This window comes from Notamacropus eugenii, chromosome 4, assembly GCF_028372415.1.
Source record: "Notamacropus eugenii isolate mMacEug1 chromosome 4, mMacEug1.pri_v2, whole genome shotgun sequence".
Classification (NCBI taxonomy): Eukaryota; Metazoa; Chordata; class Mammalia; order Diprotodontia; family Macropodidae; genus Notamacropus; species Notamacropus eugenii.
This window is the reverse complement of record NC_092875.1, coordinates 155,456,315-155,477,541: the sequence shown is the minus strand read 5'-3', so window position 1 is coordinate 155,477,541 and position 21,227 is coordinate 155,456,315. Positions and strand designations below refer to the sequence as shown.

Sequence of the window (21,227 nt, the reverse complement as noted above, 5' to 3'; positions counted from 1 at the left end):
ACAATGCAAAATGCCATCCACATCCAGAGAAAGAACTATGGAGTTGGAATGCAGAATGAAGTAGACCCTTTTCCTTTTTGTTATGTTTCTTTGTGTTATTTTGTTTTTCTCACGGTTTTTCCCATTTGTTACAATTCTTCTATGCAACATAACTGGTGTGTAAATGTATTTGATAGAAATGTATATGTAAAGTTGCCTACTCTCTTGGGGAGGGAGGGGGAGAATATTTAAAACTTATGGAAGTGAATGTTGAAAACCAAAAACAAATAATAAATTTTGGAGGAAAAAGTGGCACTTGGGAATTGAGTGGAATTCTACTTGGTATGGCCCAGATGGCTCAGGAGGAGAAAGTGAGGCTGGTGACCTTGCACAGCCGTCCCACACTCAAAACAAAGTCAGGTGCAAGTCATGTCATCATTTCTCTGATGTCATGTCCTCTTTGAACATGAAGAATGAACACAACTTGGTATGGCTCCTTCTCAGATTCCCCTGCAACCTTGTGCTTCTTGCTAGAAGAAAGACCAAGTAAGGAAAGAGTACCTTCTAGAAAAATTAAAGGAACCTTATAAGGGGTAACAGCATGGTATGGTGGAATGAGCACTGGATCTGAAATCAAAAGTCCTGGATTCAAATCGTACCTTTGATCATTACTACCTTTGGGAGTTTGGACCGTCAATCAACGAATATTAAGCACCTACTATGTGCTCGGCACTGGATATACAAGGACAAAGAATGATAAACAAAGAATGATACAGTTCCTACTTGCAGTGAGTTCCCTATTTGCGAAATGAAGGAGTTGGATTAGGTGGCCTCAGATCTCCTCCAACTGTTATTCTATGTTCCTTAATATAGCAAGGCTTTTACTTTGTATCAAGAGTTCTTAACCTGGGATATAACCTGATAACTTATTTTTCCAATATTTTGCCCACTGTATTCCAATACAATTGCTTTTCTTGGTAATCTCATGTATTTTATGTATTTAAAAGCATTCTGCGAAGGGGTCCATAGGCTTTGCTAGACTGCCAAGGAGTCCATGACACAGAAAAGGTTAAGTGGAATGTATTTTCCTACAAGCATGTCCTCTGCCCCAAGTTTTCACCCCAGACACAAGTCATTAGCCTTTCCTGTTCCCTTCAGCTTCTAACACCTTCTCTAAAAAATTACCTTGTATTTATTTCACATGTATTTGATCCCATGGGTCCATGTATATACTTATAGGCTTACCTGTTATCTCCCCCAATAGAATTCAGTCTCCTCCAGCGTACACACAAAACTGTTTCATTTCTGTCTTCATATACTCAAGAGCTTAGATACTTAAATGCTTATTGATTGATTGCCTTAGTGATTGAAGTCATTGGACACAGCTCCTGTGGAAGATTTTTACCAGCTTTTCTCATGTTCCCTTTCTTTAGCCCTAGGGAAATCATACAAGCCAAAACCTGTGGATTTGATTCATTACTAGACAGTGACTCTTCTAGGAGTGAGCCCAACCTCAGTGTCAGGCTCCCAGTGACTCAACCATATATATAGCCATAGCCTGTTGAAGTAGTTCAGCTCAGCTCATATCCTCCTCAGCACCCTGACCCACCTACCATTGTCTGTTTAATAGGGCCTCATAAACAACCTTCCCGCATCACTTTAGGACTCTGGCTTTTACTTACCAAGCCATAGCCTATGGCTGATTAACAAATCAAAGAACAGGGAGAAAGAACCTTGGGATTCATCTAGTCCAACCTTTTCCTCTTAGAGAACAGGAAATAGAATGGAACTCTGGTGTGTTTGTCCACAATCATGGACCCTTTCCTGATTGAGGAAGAATGGTGATTGTTTTCTCTCCTCCAGGATGCAGAATCCCTCGACTTCTCTTGGTTTGCACCTTTTCTGTGCAAAGAGCACTGAGAATTTGGGTTTCTTGCCCAGGGTCACACAGCCAGCTGTAGCCAAGTCTTCCAGGTTGAGAGATTTCTCTCTCTAGTCATAATTCAGTAACCTCAGAGGCAGGCAGGTAGGTGGTGCAGTGAATGAAGTACTGGGCCTAGAGTCAGGCAGTTATTGTTGTTTTATCATTTTTTCAGTTGCGTCCAACCCATTGTGACCCCTTTTCGGAGATTTTTTGCAAAAATACTGGAGTGATTTTCTATTTCATTCTCCAGAGACAAGATGAGAAAATTGAGGCAAACAGGGTTAGGTGACTCGCTCAGGGTCACACAGCTTGTGTCTGATGCCACATTTGAACTCAGGTCCTCCTGACACCAGGCTGAGCATTCTATCTATTGCACCACCTAGTTGCCCCAGAGTTAGATAAACCTGAGTTCAAATCTGGTCTAGCTATATAACCTTAGACAAGTCACTTACCCTTTTACCCTCAGTTTCTTTTGCTGTAATATGGAAATGATAATAAAAACACCTACCTTCCAGGGTTGTTGTAAGGATCAAATGAGATACTATTTGTAAAGCATTTACAATTCCTGATACATAGTAGACACCATATAACTTGTAGCTATTTTTATTATTTTGCCTATCTTTTCCTGGCCAGAGGACCCTTATCTGCTGCATTCCCTGACTTCTCTATATAATCATAAACACAAACTTACAATATTTATGAAAAAAAGAAAGTAATGGCATAGGAAAGAACTGCTCAAGGCCATTTCATTTATTTGAAAGTCAGTTGTTTTAAACAAATAACCAAAAAGAAGGCTAAAGTCTTGGGATAGTGAAAATAGAGACATTTTATCTAGGGCTCACCTTATTCCCAGTGAATCAATTCCCAGGTGGCTTTCTGCTTTTAATATATTCAAAGCCCACAGATTTTGAGGCAATACCACAGAAAATGTTTAAGCATAGTCTGCTGATTGTGGCCAACGGTGCTTGTATTATTGATCCTTCACCATGATAAAGGCATCTCTTAAAAAAGAATACATTTCAAAATGTAATTGAAACTATCCTGAGTTATTGTCTTGATTAATGTGTTTGGGAAAATACAAGCCAGGAAATGCTTCAAAGGTAATATTTGTGTTTTCAGCACTACCACCCAGGCACCACTTTACAAAGCCCCTTCCAAAAAGTGAAGCAGTCTTTTATTGCTTTTGGAATTACTTCTGTTCTGTGAGTGGAGAAGGTGATTTCATCTCTTATAATCGAGGAATTTTATATCAGTCTGCATGAATGACATTTTTAAACTACACTGAAGAGTTGATAGTGGTTTTCATTTAATTCTGTATGGTTTTAGTAATTTGGAGTAGAGGTTATGGCAATAGCTATGAAGCAAGCCTTGACTTGATAAAAAAAAAAGTCTGGAGTTATTTGTTAATCTGAACAATCACAATCATATTGTCTCCTTTCAGCTTGAAATTTGTCACTGTTCATTCATTTTTCAGTTGTGGCTGACTCTTTATGACCCTGTTTTGGGTTTTCTTGGTTTGCCATTTCCTTCTCTGGCTCATTTTATAACTGAGTGAACTGAGGCAAACAGAGTTAAGTGATTTGCTTGGAACACACAGCTAGTAAGTAGCTGAGACTGGATTTGAACTCAGGTCTTCTTGACTCCAGGCTCAGCACTCTATCCACTGAGCCACCTAACTGTCCCAGCATGAAGCTCTTATTGTAGAAGTGATGGAAAGAGGTAAGCTAGACCTGCCTAAAGTCAGGTGGATCCAGGCCTAGTTGAATAGCTGGACCTAAGATTGTAGACTTCTTCAGGACAGGGAATGTCTTTTGCCTCTTTTATATCTCCAAAACTTAGCACAGTGTGTGACACATAGTAGGTGGTTTCTAAATGATTAGTAAATTGAATTTAATTGAATTCAGAAAGTGGTATCCATTGAAATGCCCTGGGGATCTCAGTAAAGGTATGGCTGGCATACTTATTAAATTTCTGGGTGACCGGAAAGTAAAAAGGATAAAACACATATACTATAGGATAAAATAAATAATAAAATTCCTCTGCTCTGTATTTCCAGCTCCATAAATCTGATTTTTTGCTCATCTTTCTAGAATTATTACACATCCATAACCTCATTCCTGTCCTCTATTGCACAGACCATCCCCAGTACCTGGAATGCATAGACACCTCTATCTACAAATGCAATCCTCCCAGTTCCTCTTAAAGTTCAGGTGCCAACTACTATAAGTGGACCTTTTCTGATTGCTGCAATTGTTCATGTCCCTTGAAATGATTTTCTTTATAGTTTAAATTTACTTATCCATATACCTATTGTTTCTCTCCAATAGAATATAAACTTTTTGAAAATAGAGAGTATATGTGTCCCTAGTGCCTAACACTCTTTGCCTGGCACGTTGTAGGTGAAGAATAAATGCTTGAATTGAACAGACAATTAGCACATTGGATGATCCAAGCCATTCTTTTTATTTACAAAGCTCTTTCTTTTTTACATGTTTAATTTATTTGTTTTCTTTTTTCAATAATCACTTCCATAAGTTTTAAATTTTTCTCCCCCTCCCCCACCCTCTCCAAGACAGCATGCAATCTTACATGGGTTCTACACAACCATTCTTATTACACACATTTTCACATTAATCATGTTGCATAGAAGAATTTAAACAAATGGGAGAAACCATGAGAAAAACCAAAACAAAACATAATAAAATATAAAATAATCTGCTTCGTTCTGCATTCCAACTCTGTAGTTCTTTCTCTGGATGTGGATAGCATTTTGCATTGTGAGTCCTTTGGAAATGTTTTAGATCTTTGCATTGCTGTGAAGGGCTAAGTTTATCAGATACAGTCCTCGCACAGTGTGGCTCTTACTGTGTCTAATATTATCCTGGTTCTGCTCATTTCACTCAGCTTCAGTTCATATAAATCCTTCCAGGTTTCTCTGAAGTCCTCCTGTTCGTTATTTCTTATAGCACCATAGTATTCTATTGCATTCGTATACCACGACTTGTGCAGACCCCAGTTGATGGGTATCCCCTCAGTTTCCAGTCCTTGGCCACCACAAAAAGAGCTGCTATGAGTATTTTTGTACATGTGAGTCCTTTTCCCATTTTTATGATCTCTTTGGGATATAGCCCTAGAAGCGGTATTGCTGCGTCAAAGGGTATGCTCATTTTTATAGTCTTTTGAGCACAGTTCCAAATTGCTCTTCAGAATGGTTGGATCAGCTCACAGCTCCACCAACAATGAATTAGTGTTCCAACTCTCTCACATCTTCTCTAACATTTATCATCTTCCTGTTTTGTCATGTTAGTCAATCTGATAGGTGTGATATGGTACCTCAGAATTGTTTTGATTTGCATCTCTCTAATCAATAGTGATTGAGCACATTTTTTCATATGACTATATATATAGCTTTAATTTCTTCCTCTGAAAAGTGCATATTCATATCTTTTGACCATTTATCAGTTGGGGAATGATTTGTATTCTTGTAAATTTGACTCAGTTCTCAATATGTTTTAGAAATGAGGCCTTTACCACAGAAACTAGTTGTAAAAATTCTTTGCTATTTTTCTGCTTCCCTCCTGATCTTGGTTGTATTGGCTTTGTTTGTGCAAAAACTTTTCAATTTAATATGATCAAAATTATCCATTTTGCATTTCATAATGTTCTCTGCCTCTTGTTTGGTCATAAATTTCTCCCTTCTCCATAAATCTGACAAATAAATTATTTCTTGCTCCCCGAATTTGTTGATAGTATCAGCCTTTATACCCAAATTGTGTACCTATTTGGACTTTATTCTGATATGTGGTGTCAGGCATTGATCTATGCCCATTTTCCACTACACTATTTTCCATTTTTCCCAGTAGTTTTTGTCAAACAGTGAGTTCTTATCCCAGAAGCTGGTTTTCCTTAGGTGTATCAAACAGTAGACTGCTACAATCATTGACTACCAAATCTTGTATACCTAACCTATTCCACTGATCTACCCCTCTAAATTCTTAACCAGTACCAAATAGTTTCTAGCTCTAGAAAATAATTTTCTGGTAGTTTGATTGGTGTAGCACTGAATAAGTAAATTAATTTAGGTAGCATTATAATTTTATTATGTTAGGTCAACCTACCCATGAGCAACTGATGTTTTACAAATTATTTAGATCTTACTTTATTTGCTGATCCAAGCAATTCTTGCTAAATTGTGCCCAAAAGATAATGTAATATGTATAACTGTAAAGTGTCAAACTTGGATTTAAGGAATCAGCTTCACAAGTATAAAATATCTTTGTGTGGTCAACGCTTAGAGCATCATAGATTTAGAGTTGGGAAGAACCTCAGAACCCAGAGCCCCAAACAACAAATCAAATATTCTGTCTGCTGCTCTGTGATACTTCCCTTTTATGTGTTGCCTTCAGTGATGTGGTATTACATTAATGCACAGTGCCTGGCATATGGAATAATGCTTCATAAGTATTTTTTTGATTATGTCACTTGTTGATTAGTGTACCACGATATATTCAACTATTTCTTATTGTGAGATTTCTTATTTATGTTGCTTCCTTTTTTTTGCAATTATGTATAATTGTTCTGTGAACATTATAGGATGATAGATTAAGAGCTAAAAAGGACATTAGAGGTCATTAATTACAACCCCATTATTTTACAGATTAGAAAACTAAATCTTAGAGAGAAGTGGCTTGATTATGGTTACAAAAATAGTAAGTGGCAGAGAATTGAACCCAGAACCTCTGACTCTAAATTCACTGCTTTTTCTTGTGTGTATATGTGTGTGTGTGAATGCATGTATAAATATGTATACGTATATATGTACATGTGTGTACACACATGTGTGTATGTATATACACATATACACATACACATATAATCTCTGAACCATTAAGATTTTTGATCTTTTTGAGAACATTTTCAGAGTGTTCGTTCAACAATAAACTTAGTGGGTCAAAAGTATGATTATTTTTTAAAATTTATTTGCATACTGCCATATCAATCTCCAAAAAGATTCCATAAATTTATTTTGAAGCAAAGAATGAATATTCCACTTTATCCACAAGCCTACACCTGCATCATTGGATTTTATGTTTTTTAACTATTTTTACAAAATTATTGGTATGAAGTGGTATCTCAGATTTGTTTAACTGATATCTCTTTGATGGTTAGTGAGGTTGAATATTTTTCAATTCATCATGTCCCTCACTCAGATCAAAGTCAACTGCAAGTCATGTCATCATTTTGATGTCATAGTCCTCTTCGAGAACAAAGAACAAACACAACAACAGCTGTCTATATTTCCTCTTTTGAAAATTGTTTCTTCATTATCCTTTTTTCCTCCCTTTTTAGTCTTTACCCAGTTCAGTAAATTATTGTCATCAAATTTTTTAAAATTTATTTATTTAACTTTTAACATTCATTTTCACAAAATTTTGGGTTCCAAATTTTATCCCCCTTTGTCCCCTCCCCCCACCCTAAACCACCGAGCATTCTGATTGCCCCTATCACCAATCTTCCCTCTCTTCTATCATCCCTCCCTTCCCTTGTCCCCATCTTCTCTTTTGTCCTGTAGGACCAGATAACTTTCTATACCCCATTACCTGTATTTCTTATTTCCTAGTGGCAAGAACAGTACTCAAGAGTTGTTCCTAGAACTTTGAGTTCCAACTTCTCTTCATCCCTCCCTCCCCACCCATTCCCTTTGGGAAGGCAAGCAATTCAATATAGGCCATATCTGTGTAGTTTTGCAAATGACTTCCATAATAGTCATGTTGTGTATGACTAACTATAATTCCCTCCATCCTATCCTGTCCCCCATTGCTTCTATTCTCTCTTTTGATGCTGTCCCTCTCCAAGAGTGTTGACTTCAAATTGCTGTCTCCTCCCATTGCCCTCCCTTCCATCCTCCCCCCCACCCTGCTTATCCCCTTCTCCCCCACTTTTCTGTATTGTAAGATAGGTTTTCATACCAAAATGAGTGTGCACTTTATTCCTTCCTTTAGTCAAATGTGATGAGAGTAAACTTCATGTTTTTCTCTCACCTCACCTCTTTTTCTCTCCACTAATAAGTCTTTTGCTTGCCTCTTTTATGAGAGATAATTTTCCCCATTTCATTTCTCCCTTTCTTCTCCCAATATATTTCTCTCTCACTGCTTAATTTCATTTTTTTAAGATATGATCCCATCCTATTCAATTCACTCTGTGCTGTGTGTGTGTGTGTGTGTGTGTGTGTGTAATCCTACCAACTACCCAGATACTGAAAAGTTTCAAGAGTTCCAAATATTGTCTTTCCACGTAGAAATGTAAACAGTTCAACTTTAGTAAGTCCCTTATGACTTCTCTTTGCTGTACCTTTTCATGCTTCTCTTCATTCTTGCATTTGAAAGTCAAATTTTCTTTTCAGCTCCGGCCTTTACATCAAGAATGCTTGAAAGTACTTGATTTCATTGAAAGACCATTTTTTTCCCCTGAAGTATTATACTCAGTTTTGCTGGGTAGGTGATTCTTGGTTTTAGTCCTAGTTCCTTTGATTTCTGGAATATGATATTCCATGCCCTTTGATCCCTTAATGTAGACGCTGCTAGATCTTGTGTTATCCTGATTGTATTTCCACAATACTTGAATTATTTCTTTCTAGCTGCTTCCAATATTTTCTCCTTGACCTGGGAACTCTGGAATTTGGCCACAGTGTTCCTAGCAGTTTCCCTTTTTGGATCTCTTTCAGGCAGTGATCACTGGATTCCTCGAATGCTTATTTTGCCCTCTGGTTCTAGAATCTCAGGGCAGTTTTCCTTGATAATTTCATGAAAGATGATGTCTAGGCTCTTTTTTTGATCATGGCTTTCAGGTAATCCCATAATTTTTAAATTGTCTCTCCTGGATCTATTTTCCAGGTCAGTTGTTTTTCCAATGAGATATTTCACATTATCTTCCTTTTTTTTCATTCTTTTGGTTTTGTTTTGTGATTTCTTGGTTTCTCATAAAGTCATTAGCCTCCATCTGTTCCATTCTAATTTTGAAAGAACTAGTTTCTTCAGTGAGCTTTTGAACCTCCTTTTCCATTTGGCTAATTCTGCTTTTGAAAGCATTCTTCTCCTCATTGGCTTTTTGAACCTTTTTTGCCCATTGAGTTAGCCTATTTTTCTTCAGCATTTTTTTGGGTCTCCTTTAGCAAGTTGTGGACCTGCTTTTCATGCTTTTCTTGCATCTCTCTCATTTCTCTTCCTAGTTTTTCCTCCACCTCTCTAACTTGATTTTCAAAATCCTTTTTGAGCTCTTCCATGGCCTGAGCCCATGGAATGTTTATTTTGGATGTTTGGAATACATAAGCCTTGATTTCTATGTCTTTCCCTGATGGGAAGCATTGTTCTTCCTCATCAGAAAGGAAGGGAGGAGATATCTGTTCACCAAGAAAGTAACCTTCTATGGTCTTATTTATTTCCCCCCTTTTCTGGGCATTTTCCCAGCCAGTTACTTGACTTCTGAGTGTCCTTTCCACACCCACCACGCCTCCAGATCCGCCCAGCCAGCAATTGGGGTCTGAGATTCAAATGCTGCTTCCCAGCCTCAGGGCTTTCAGCAGGGGCAGGGCTGCTATTGGGTGTGAGATTAAGTTCAGGTGCTTAGGTTGGGGCAGGGCCACCTCATGAGGCTCAGTTCCCTCAGGGGGATTATGCAGAGACCTTCAACAATGGATCCAAGCTCCTGCCTGCTTTGGGAGTCCCTGTCTGTGGCTGCCTCTGCTACTGCCTCCCAAGGGGGCCCGAGTTATGGGGACACCCCGCTCCCCTCTCGGGCAGCCAAAAAGACCCTCTCACCAACCTTTGGCACCTGTGGGTGGAGGGACCTGCACGGCTGCTGGAGATTCTGTCCCTGAAACCTGGTCGGATCTGCTGCTCTCGGTGCTGCGCAGCCACAGCAGGGTTGAGCTCTGCTCCAGGTCTGGTGCACAACAGACCTTTCGCATTGGTTTTTCAGGGCTTTCTGGAACGGAAATCTCCTCCACTTCGTTGTTCTGTGGCTTCTGCTGCTCCAGAATTTGTTGGGAGTTCTTCTTTACAGGTATTTTATGGGCTGTGGGTTTGGAGCTAGCATAAGTGTGTCTTTCTACTCTGCCATCTTGGCTCATCCCCTCTTGTCATCAAATTTTAAAAAATATAAGCTGTCCCCAAATTGATAATTAATCAAATGATACAAACAGGCAGTTTTCAGAAGAAGAAATCAAAGCTAATCAAAAGACACATTAAAAATGCTCTAAATCACTGTTGATTAGAGAAATGCAAATTAAAACAATTCCAAGATACCACCTCACACCTATCAGACTGGACAAAGTGATAAAAAAGGAAAATGACAAATGCTGGAGTGGTTGTAGGATAATAGGGACAAAAATGCACCATTGGATATTGGTGGAGTTGTAAACTAGTCCAACTGTTTTGCAATTTACTGCTTGCTCTACCATGCTGGCTCCTGGAAGTCTAGTCCAGTGATTCTGGAGAGCAATTTGGAACTAAGTCCAAAGAACTATAGAACTGTGCATACTCTTTGACCCAGCAATAACACTACTAGGTCTGTTTCTTATGGAGATGAAAGGGGGAAAAGGACCTCTTTGTAAATACAAAATAAATTTATATATACATACATGTATATATGCAAACACATGCACACATGTATGTATTGTATACATATGCACATGTATACATATATACATCTACACACATGTGTGTGTATATATGTAGTGTGTGTGTATGTATAATCAGTCATTTTTGTGGTGGCAAAAAATTGGAAACTGAGGAGATGCCAATCAATTGGGGAATACCTGAACAATTGGTGGTATATGATTGTGGAATACTATTGTGTTATTAAAAAAATGGGCAGGATGGTTTCAGAAAAACCTGGGAAGACTTATACGAACTGATACAAAGTGCAGTTAACAGAAACAGGATATTGCTGTACACAATAACAGTAATATGGTAAGGATAATCCACCATGAAAGACAACTCCTTGAATCAAGACAATGATCCAATAAAATTCCAAAGACCCATGATGAAAAATGCTTTCCAGCAGAGGAACTCTGCAGATTGAATCATTCTTTTTAAACTTTATTTATTTTTCTTTGTGCGTGTGTATGTTTGCTTTTGCAACATAGCTAATATGGTAATATTTTTAATGACTTCACATGTATAATTGATATTATATTGCTTAATTTCTCAGGGGGTGAGGGAGGGAGAGGAAGGAGAGAATTTTGAACTCAAATTTTTAAAAAAATCAATATTGAAGATTTTTTTTTACATGTAATTGAGAAATATTTTTGTTATCTCATCTTAAGTCTCTTACTATCACCTCTACCCCTACATCCTTCCATTATTCCCACATTGCTAATTCTCAACCCTTGGGTCATCCCCTACCATCTGCTTTTTCTCTATTACAGAGTCTTTGAACATGCCCAGAGGAAGTCACAATTTGACATTAAAATCATGGACTATGTGCTTTTTAATAGCCTTTTGCCTTGCTTTGAATCATAGCACTTAGCACATATGCCTTGCACATAGTAGATATTTAATAAATATTTATTGACTCACTAACTAAAGGACTAACTGGATCTATTAAAATATTCATGCTATTTAACCTCAACCAGGCCTTCACCTCTATACAATAACCCTTTTATTGTTTTCCTCATTAACTCCATAACAGAGACCCCACAGTGGCTGTTCCAAATCTTATCTGTCATCAAGCCCCCAACTACATACCACTTCTGTCTCAGTGAATGACCTCACCTATTTTACTGAGAAGTTACTTCTCCTAAGCTCCCTTTTTACATCTGAAGACCTCTCAAAGCCTTTTTCTTTCCTTTGTTCTAGTATTATAGGGTAAAGTCAGTCTCCATGACAAGGATAACCTTTTCACATGTGCCCTTGAGCTCATCACCTTGTGTCTTCCTGGGAGATTTCCCCATTCACCAGTGCTTACACAGTATTTGCATGTAGTAAATACTTGGTAAATGCTAGTTGACTGACTAACTGATTACTTCCCCTCTCCTTCTCAAGCTCTTACTCTTTGCTAGTAATTTCCCCTTTGCCTATACCTGTAGGGATTGGAAGTTCAAATCCGTGTGGACAGTCTCGGGCGGGTAAAAGTGGGACTTCTAAATCTTAGAGTCTTACGAGGCCCTCCATGAACAGTGGGGATTCGAGAAGGTCAGACTGAGCTAGCTCGGCTAGCTCGGGTATTTCCGCCTCTCCCCGGGAGATACGTGATGGGTGGAGTCTCCCTGCCCTCGAGGTCGTCCCGGATCTGGGCACACTATTGTTATCTAACAGCACGGTATTTAGATGCAAACTGTGCAGCTGAAGGTTAAGTAGGATTGAGGAAGCCTGAAAGCTCTCTTAGCACGTGAGGAGCCAAGAGGACAGTAGGCTCCGCTTCTCTTCTTTCCTCTCTCCCCTCCCCCTCTCTCCCCGCTTGTACTTCTACTTCCAATCCCTTAAGATCTTAGCCTCCTTAGGAAATCTCCCCCTCTTCCTCCTAAGGAAGACCCCCTGCACTTGTAACTAGACCCTGAAATAAAGCTCAACCCTTGTTCGACTCTGGAACGTCCTTTCTCTCATATGAGCATCCGGTTTTGGCCAACCGAAGGCCTCGGAGGTGAGGTAAGAAGACTCGGGTAGCCCACACAGGCCTCTAGGCCTGGCATATACCATACTCAAGTTTCCCCTTTCTAAAAATTCTCTACCTTGACCTTGTCATTGCCATAACCTATTATCTTGTATTTCTATTCTCCTTCATTGATAAACTTGTATAAAGAAAAATCTAAGTCCTCATCTTCCATGTTCTTTAGGTAACATTTGATCCGCTCAATCCAATTGGTCCAGTCTCCTCTCCCTGGTTATTTCTTTTAATTAAACTCTGAATACTCCTCTTATTCACTTGGTCATCCATTACCATCTTTCTATGAACAGGTAGCACTGTCATCTTCCTGGTTACCCAAGCTTGTAAACCATGAGTCATAATTGGCTCTTTCCTCATCCTTTCCTTCCCCACCCCGTGTCTAATTACTTGATAAATTCTGCACATTTTACTTCTATAATATCTCTTACATCCATCCAGTTTTCTCTATTCCACATTGCTACCACCTTAGTTCCAATTTTTATAAACCCTTAAGTAAATGATTGCAAATCTTTCCTAGCTGGTCTGCATACATCTGATCAATTTTAATATCAGTTAGATGAAAATTGATTAGACTAAGTCTTGGAACCATTGCTGTTTTTTTCGTTCTCTTCTTCAACATTTTGTTCTGCATAAGTCTTGGTCAAGGGATATATACAATCATTTACTCATATGCATGAATGCATCAAATTATCTGAACTAGCTAGAATGTTTGTCTTCATAAAATTATCAAATGAGGAAAAAATATCTGTCAAATTTATTTATGACAAACTCTTGGATTGCCTTGCAAGCATTAGAGATTGAAGTTTATAGACAGAATGTAAGAAAATATTAGAATAATCATGTGTGTTTGTGAATTTTCCATTTTCTATTTTAAAATTTAGTCTGAACTCTTTTGCTGTTGAAATTGTGTATTACTAAGTAAAAAATTCAAATCCCTTTTCAGTCTGTCCCTTACACAGCTGCCAAAATAATCTTTCTAATCCACTGGTCTGGTCACATTATTTGTTGCTCAGAATCCTTTGGTGGCTCTCTGTTGCTTAGAGAATAAAAATTCTAACTGCTTCTGTCATTTAAAAGACTCCAAATTCTGGTCCTTCCTGTGCTTTGTGTCCTAGTTCAATCTGACTTCTCATTATTCCAAGATCTTGCCCTACCATTTCTTGTAGTCACTCAGACAATCCCTTAAGTCTGACCTGTCATCTCTCCTCGTTTCCATCCATTGAAATCTGGTACCACATCCTGAGGCATGAAGCCTTCAAGGAGCCTACACATTTTGCTTCCAAGTATTATCTTTCTCCTCAAATTTTCCTGAAGCACTTTGTCTGGGTCTGTCCTTTACATATATCACTTGCTACCTTATTTTCTACCTGGTTATGTATGTATCCTATTCCTTCCATAGTAGATTTTAACACTTTTTTAGGAAAGGAGGAGCACTTAACTTGCTACCTTATTTTATGCTTACTTGTATATATTTCATATCCCTTCTAGTGGATTTCAAACTCTTTAAAGACAGAGGATATTCACCTTGTAACCCCAGAAAAGAGGGGACATATAGGAAGAGGGCAGTCGATGGAGGATTGGAAATAGACTGACCTCAGAGTAGGTAGGAAGATTGACATAGAAATATATATACATATTCATGCATATACACACACACTCACATATATACTTAGAACTTGAGGAATGCCAGTATTCTTCTTTTAGGCTGAAATGAATCTTTTATAATTTGACTGAATGTTTTGCAAACCTTGAATCAAACTTTGATACAATAAAAATATGTGTGTATTATTTTCTCTTTTTACCTCTGTTATTCCTGCTTTTTCATCCATTAAGTCAGAAAGTGTTTCAGTCAAATAATTTGCATTTATCAAGCACTAACTTTGTGTCAGGCACTCTGCTAAACCGTGGGGATACAAAGACAGGCAAACATGCTGTCTCTGACCTCAAGGAGCTCATATTCTAATGGAAGAAGACTTGTATGTACAATATATATATATAACATAAATGAAAGGTAATCTCAGAGGGAGATCACTAACTGATGAATATGGTTTGGGAAGGATTGGACTGGGAAAGACCTCCTGGGATTTGAGCTGAGTCTTGAAACAGGGAAAATGGAAAGCAGAGGTAGGGAATTAGAGCAGTTTAGGCATGAGAGACAGCCAATAGAAAGACACAGAGATTGGAGTAGGAAAATGATAGGATTTCCTCTCTCTTCACCTTTAGACTGAGTTGATTCTCAACAAACTAATCTCAGATCCTTAAGAGCTCTTGAGCAGAGTATTCATGCAAAGTATTCAAGGGAATGATACTGAAATCATTTTGTAAATTCCAAAGTTCTATACCATTGTAAGACATTATTGTTAATATTGTTATCATTTTGTGATAATTATTTCTGTAGCTCCATTAAGAGCAGACTGCTCTGCCTGCCCTTCAGTTTTGTAATGTTCTGTTCTGGGATATTATGCTTTTGTCTTGAAATGACAGGTAATGTACAATAATGATTCACAGGAATATTTCCAACTGTGTGGGTGTAAGGCAGTACACACAGAAACTTTTGGGCTCCATCCTCTAGCAGGTTCACTCTTGATCTGGGCAGTCAGAACAACAGCATTGGAGATATAATAAGGGGTTAATTACTTTTTTCTTCTCAGTGGGATTGCTGATATTGGGAGCACCAACTCCTACAGCATCCCCTAATTACTCTTCACCCAGGGGAGGGCAAGAATAGGAACAGTAGGTGCACTAACTTCTACAATATTTCCCTAAGTCTCAATGGGGGTCAGTCAAGACAGGTACAGCATTCCAGCTTGTACATTTCCAACTTACTGACCAGTGCTCACTTGATTTATAGAGAAGCACACAAAGAAGGCAATTTACCAGCAATGACCTCACAAGTTTACATTAACTTTAGCAATATCATGGTGACTTAGCATAGCACACATGCAGTAGGTGTCTATAACTTAAGCACAAATGTTGATATTACTTTACTATGATGTGCAAGCATGACGAGGTTGTTTACAAGCCATAAGCCTGGGAACTAGTAGATTATTTTTGGCTATGGATCCTGGGAACTAGTATCTTAAAAAGAAAACAAATCCATCTTACATACAGTGGACATGTGACAACTCTCTGTGAATGGAACTATAGATAGGTTTGAGGAATATTCCTTCAAGTGTATGGAGAGTGAAGACTGAGTTATCAAACTGTAAGGCAGGGTCCTTGAAAAGTCACATTTTCCAGGCTCCCATTCGAGTAAAACATCGATAAGACCATGATTAGTATTTAAATTCTACCACCTGTCCCAGACCTCTGCAGTTGCTGTGGGATTTTTAAAGGGCTTTGCAGAAGAACTAGATGCTATAAGTAAGGGACCTTTATTGAGCATGTTTAACTAACTCATACCATGGAAGACTTTAAGCCTTAAGAGGGATACCCAGGGATGGAAGGACCAAAGGAGAGGCAGAGAAAGCAAGGGAATGATAATATGGCAGCATCTGCTTCCTAACTTGGTCAGCTGCTGATACCTCCGAAGCAGAATGAACAAGAACAGGATAGGGATATCACAAAGGATGTCTCCCAAGCTGTGAGGGAGATGACCATTAAGTCATGGTGGGAGGGAGGAGTGTAATACGATTCTGTGAGACAGGCTGCCTCTTGAACTTGCATTCAGATTACACCAAGCTCTTGTTACTCCTTCTGGATACAATGACTGAAGTTGTCAATTGAGGCATCAGGGCAGCCCAGTGATTCAGGAGAAGACCAGGAAAGGGGAAAAATAGGGGCATAATAGTAATAGGGATGGGATATGCACTATCTGGTGCATCTGATGGGTTGCCTGCTTTATGATGTCACAGAAAATGAGGTGCCAACTAGCAAGGTTGCATAGAATATGCAAGTTTATACCATGGAAGTTTCCAGGCATACAATATTCTAGAAAAGGGGCAGGGGCAGAGTATAGGAAGGGTGAAGGGTCTAATCTAGAATATAGAGAACAAAAGACTACCCACCCACCCTCCACCCCAAAAGTCACCCAGTTGTTGGTTTTTATAAAATCCAATTACCACAACACCCAACCTCCTCTTCTTATCTGCCTCTTTCCTCTTATTAAATCAAATAAGATAAGCAGCATTGGTCCAAGATCCATGATCAGTTTTCTCTCATTAGATCCAGATGTCCAGTTCCAGTTCTGTATAGAACTTTAGGAGCATTTTGGTCCCCAAAATAGAGAAGCCAGGATGTCTTTCCTCTTCCCTAAAAGATATTGTGTAAACTCAATCTGTTATGAAGTCTTATTTTTATACCTTTATAATGCCTTTCCTGTATATTTCCTACCCTTAACTCACAACCATCACTTTGGTAGAGACCATCATGCAGCTCTTCATGTCTGGACTCTGGTAATAGCTTTCTTGTTGGTCTCTCTGCCTCAAAGTTCCCTCCACTCCACTCCACTGCCAAAGTGATTTCTCTAAAACACAATTCTCTGTTGGGCAAGGTATCACATTCCTGTAATCCCTGATGCTAGAGAGGCCAAAGTTGGTGGAACATTTGAGCTTAGAAGTTCTGAGATGCAACAAAACTAAATCTAATTAGATGTCTTTACTAAGCCTAACACTAATCTGGTGAAACCACAGGAACAGGGTGAACTGGTCCATATCAGATGTAGAGTATGTCAGAGGTTGTGCAGATTAGCATTGGAAACTGACCCATGAGGAATTGCTGCACTTCCAGCCTCATTGAGCTAGGAAGACTCAATCTTCTTCTCACCCCCCCACCCCCCACTAAAAAAAAGTAATTCTCAGATCTGACAATGTTAACCCCACCCTTCTCAGTAAACATCAATGATTTAATCTTACTTCTGGGTTAAAATATACAGTCCTCTTTTGGATATTTAAACCCTTTCACAACTTGACCTCTTCCCACTTTTTCCATCTTTTTAGACTTTACTTCCCTCCAAGTAGTTTGTGATCCAATTATACTGGACTATTTGCCATCCCTTACCTAAGACATTCCATCTCCCAATTCTGTACTGTTGATAGATGAGGATGCTAGGACTCAGGAAGATAAAACAACTTTTCCAAGGGTATACTTTATTTTTAGTATTATCACAACATTACCAGAATGATCACTAATATCATGGCAATTTCTCTAGACAGCTTTTTCTTTGTATATGAAAGGCTTCTGGGAATATATTTCACATTTTAGCATCTTTTTTTTTCCGGCCACCTCTACTGTTGTGGGCAAGGCAGATGATACTTTAGATATTTTAGAGACGTGAAATTGTCATTTAGATTTCACCTGCTAGGAATTAGTGGGGTGAATGGTTTTTGAAACTTTGATTTAGCCATGTTAAGTGGGCATCTTAAATGGGCAAAATATTGGCTATCTAAGAGGCATTCAGTAAATATGTATTGGCTGATTATACCCATAAACACACATTTCTGTTATCTTTCACTGTGCCAAATTTACTTCATCAAAATTTCCCTCTGGATATATCCATCTTTAATGTTATTTTTCATGCTAATGTCCTCTGCTTTCACAGATGACAACCATATCAAATTATTTAGTCCCTCTCTTCCCTTGACACAGAAGGGATGCTTGTCTTTCTCACTTTGGAGAGAAGTAGGAGATCCCTTTTCATTTGTAAGATATCTTTGTTAACTTATGTTCTAATGTTCAATGAAGGCACAAAAGTAGGAACTATTGAAGTCCCTGCTGAAGGATAATTAGAAACCTAGGCAGAAAACCTTATGAGACCTTTTTAGCCAGAGCGTCTCTATTCCTGTGAACCTTCTTTCTCCGTGGGCAACCAGGAATGCCCTTGCCATTAACAGTGTTTAGGAATTTGCTTTCCTAGCCCTGAGGTGCTAGGAAAAATGAATGCTTTTACCATTTGTGAGTTGTATGCTAAGTCTTCATGCATTCATACTGATTTAAGGATGTGATGCTAATAGTAAGAATGTCTTTCCATTTCATTGTGGATTTGGAAATAACACCTCAGCCTAGGACCAGGGAAATGGAATCATTATTTGCAAGTCATATATGCTAAGCTTTGCCTGGATAATATACTGCCTGGAAAATGTAGGCATGACCTCCATGACATTTAATTGGATTGATGATTCTAGGGAATACAGAACTATGAAAAAATTAAGCATTTAGCAAACGTAGGAGTAGCACTTAGGCATCCTGCCCCTCAGCCCCCATTGTACGCACACAAAGGGCATCCAGAAAAATTTCCCAGGTTCAAGGTACTCTGTGGGTCCACATCTGTATGAAGCCATACCTCATGACGACCACCAATGTGTTATATTTGTGTTATCTCAAGTGATGATTCTAGTTCAAAGCAAAGGCATTTAGTGAAATAATGTAATAAGAAAAATTAGATATAGAACATTCTCTATCCTCCCAAGTTCCTTCTTCCCAATGACCTGTGACACATTCTTCCAGTAATACATGCACACCATCAATAAGAAGAGAAGGAATGCCTAAGAAACTTATGTGGCTTGGGCACCTGTATGAAGGGCATGTGTGGAGGAAACAAAATCCTCAGACCCATGTTCCATGGGTGTCAGACTAATTTTCCCTTAAAAAGGTATTGAAATTGTCCTTGAGGCTTAATTAGCTCAAGAGACTAAGGGCTTGGGCCATTGACCTACCTTCCTAGTCATCTGAATACCTAAAAAGTTAAAGCATATGGAGTTCTAACTGCTCCCTCCAACTTTTGACTGATAGACCATCATGAGCTTATTTTTTTCTGATCTCCAATGGCAGATTTTGTAATAAATTTTAGGGCTTTGGAGCAGCTAATGTGGGAGTTGAGAATTTGGTTCTTCATCTGATTACCTAGGTAGCTGTCTATTCTATCTCCCTATGTATCAGGCACCAGTTGAATACTCAAATATAAGAATTGTGGATAAACCAGAGAAAAGATAAATGTGATTAGAGAAAGCATGACCAGCCAGTAGAAGCAGATGGCAGCAGCTATAAAATGACCTTAGAATATAGAAATAGAAGAAAAGGCAAACAAATCTGTCTGTTGTTGAAGGCAAGCAGAAACAAAAAAGGAGAGTGTGACTCAAGAGAAGATAAAATACGTCAATGAGTAACATCTTAAGAGACACATTTCCAGGCATGGGAAGTTACATCAGAGAGTTTCTTGTCCAGAGTGGAACATCAGTGCTGTGACTAGCTTTAAGCTGCTTGATTTTCTTTTCATTCCTCCTGGATCTCACCTTAAAAACCATTGGATTTTAACTGGATTTATCAATTCATGTAACTTAAAAAAAATTCAGGCTACCTCAGTTGAGTAATTTCTGATTCCTTTATGCTCCACCCAGGTGACACTTATCTCCACTTATGGAAGGAAACAGATCTCATAGAACAGTTTTTCCAAAGTGTTGAGAGATTGGTGGTGGCCAGAGTAGTCAATTTTTAGCAATTCAACAAGCTCTATGAAAATTATCTAACTGTTATAAAGTGCAATGGCATGACAGAGCCTGTTCTGCTCAATGAATGGCTGCAATCTTCCTTAAAGTACTATCATTGATTTTCTTACTGTTTTTGAAATCCCACAATATGTAGGGCTTGATTTAGCTTCCTCCTCATCCACCAAATGTGTGAGATAAGTTGGGTCACATGAAGAGGATTTTCTTGTTTTACTTTACTTGGGTTTGGCATCTGTTCACCAGTTGGTTGCTGGATAGTTTTGTTGTCTTTGTTGTCATGGTATGTCACTTCAGTTCTATTTCTTCCCCTCCTCATCCCCCCTTTTTCATCTTTCCTAAGTGATAACACCTTCATTAAGTTCATATTTCCCCTGTTCACATGCCTGTCTTTTATACATTTGATGCTGTTTACTCAATGATGCACTCACCATTAAGTACAAATAAGACTGAAGTCTGATCACCACCTTTTCTGGTCTACTTATCGATATACCTAGCCTATTCTCCTCTTCCTTTTAGTGTCTTCACAATGGGGAAAAATTATTATTTACAAGTGGATAATTTAATTTCAATAAATGTCTTCCTCCTCCCCATTCTCCCCTTTCTGCGATTTATTGCTTGAAACTGTGAGAAATATCCCAAGATAGGCCCTGTTTTCTAACTTTGATAAAACCCTGGTTCTTGCCATCATGGATTTAGAAAGATTTATCTCTTCTAGTTCAATGGTGGAAGTCATAATATTAGCAGTTGACACCATATGAGGTAGACAAACGTACGCTGTACTATATTCATGTTTGGAATTCAGATCAATTATCCTCAATTTTTATTCTCTCTGTCAGAAATGCATGAATTTCTAAGGTACTTGTCTCAGAATACTTAATTTAATCTGTACAAAAGCTTAACCAACTCTCTAAGACACCAGGTTTGTTCTGGCTCTGTTGAGACCCTTATAGTATTATCTGTTGTGTTCTACTCCATTCACATACTCCAAATTGATATCCTATGATGGCTTCATCTTTATTGGAGAGTTCTACTTACTCTTCCCAAAGTCTTATTCACTAGTCAAAAATTAGCAGAAGTATGTCAGACACAAAACTCAGGCCTCTTCTTAGCTCTCAACAAGCCCCAAACCACAGAATGAAGGCTCCTTCTATGCAAGAGCCACAAAGGTAAAGGATTATCTTCGAGAGGAAATGATGCTGTTAGAGTGAAACTGAGGA

General features: G+C 38.5%; 1 protein-coding gene across 16 annotated transcripts in view; it reads left to right on the top strand.

Annotated features, from left to right (window-relative positions):
* CPQ (carboxypeptidase Q) overlaps positions 1-21,227 on the top strand; it is a 681,911-nt gene that overhangs the window by 434,371 nt on the left and 226,313 nt on the right. For 12 of the 16 annotated variants that reach the window (XM_072603458.1, XM_072603457.1, XM_072603453.1 and 9 more), the window contains one exon: positions 9,881-9,964. The exons of the other annotated variants lie outside the window; for them this stretch is intronic. In XM_072603458.1, the coding sequence (XP_072459559.1) occupies positions 9,881-9,964 (84 nt within the window). The remainder of the gene's footprint in view (positions 1-9,880; positions 9,965-21,227) is intronic. 16 annotated transcript variants of the gene reach the window in all.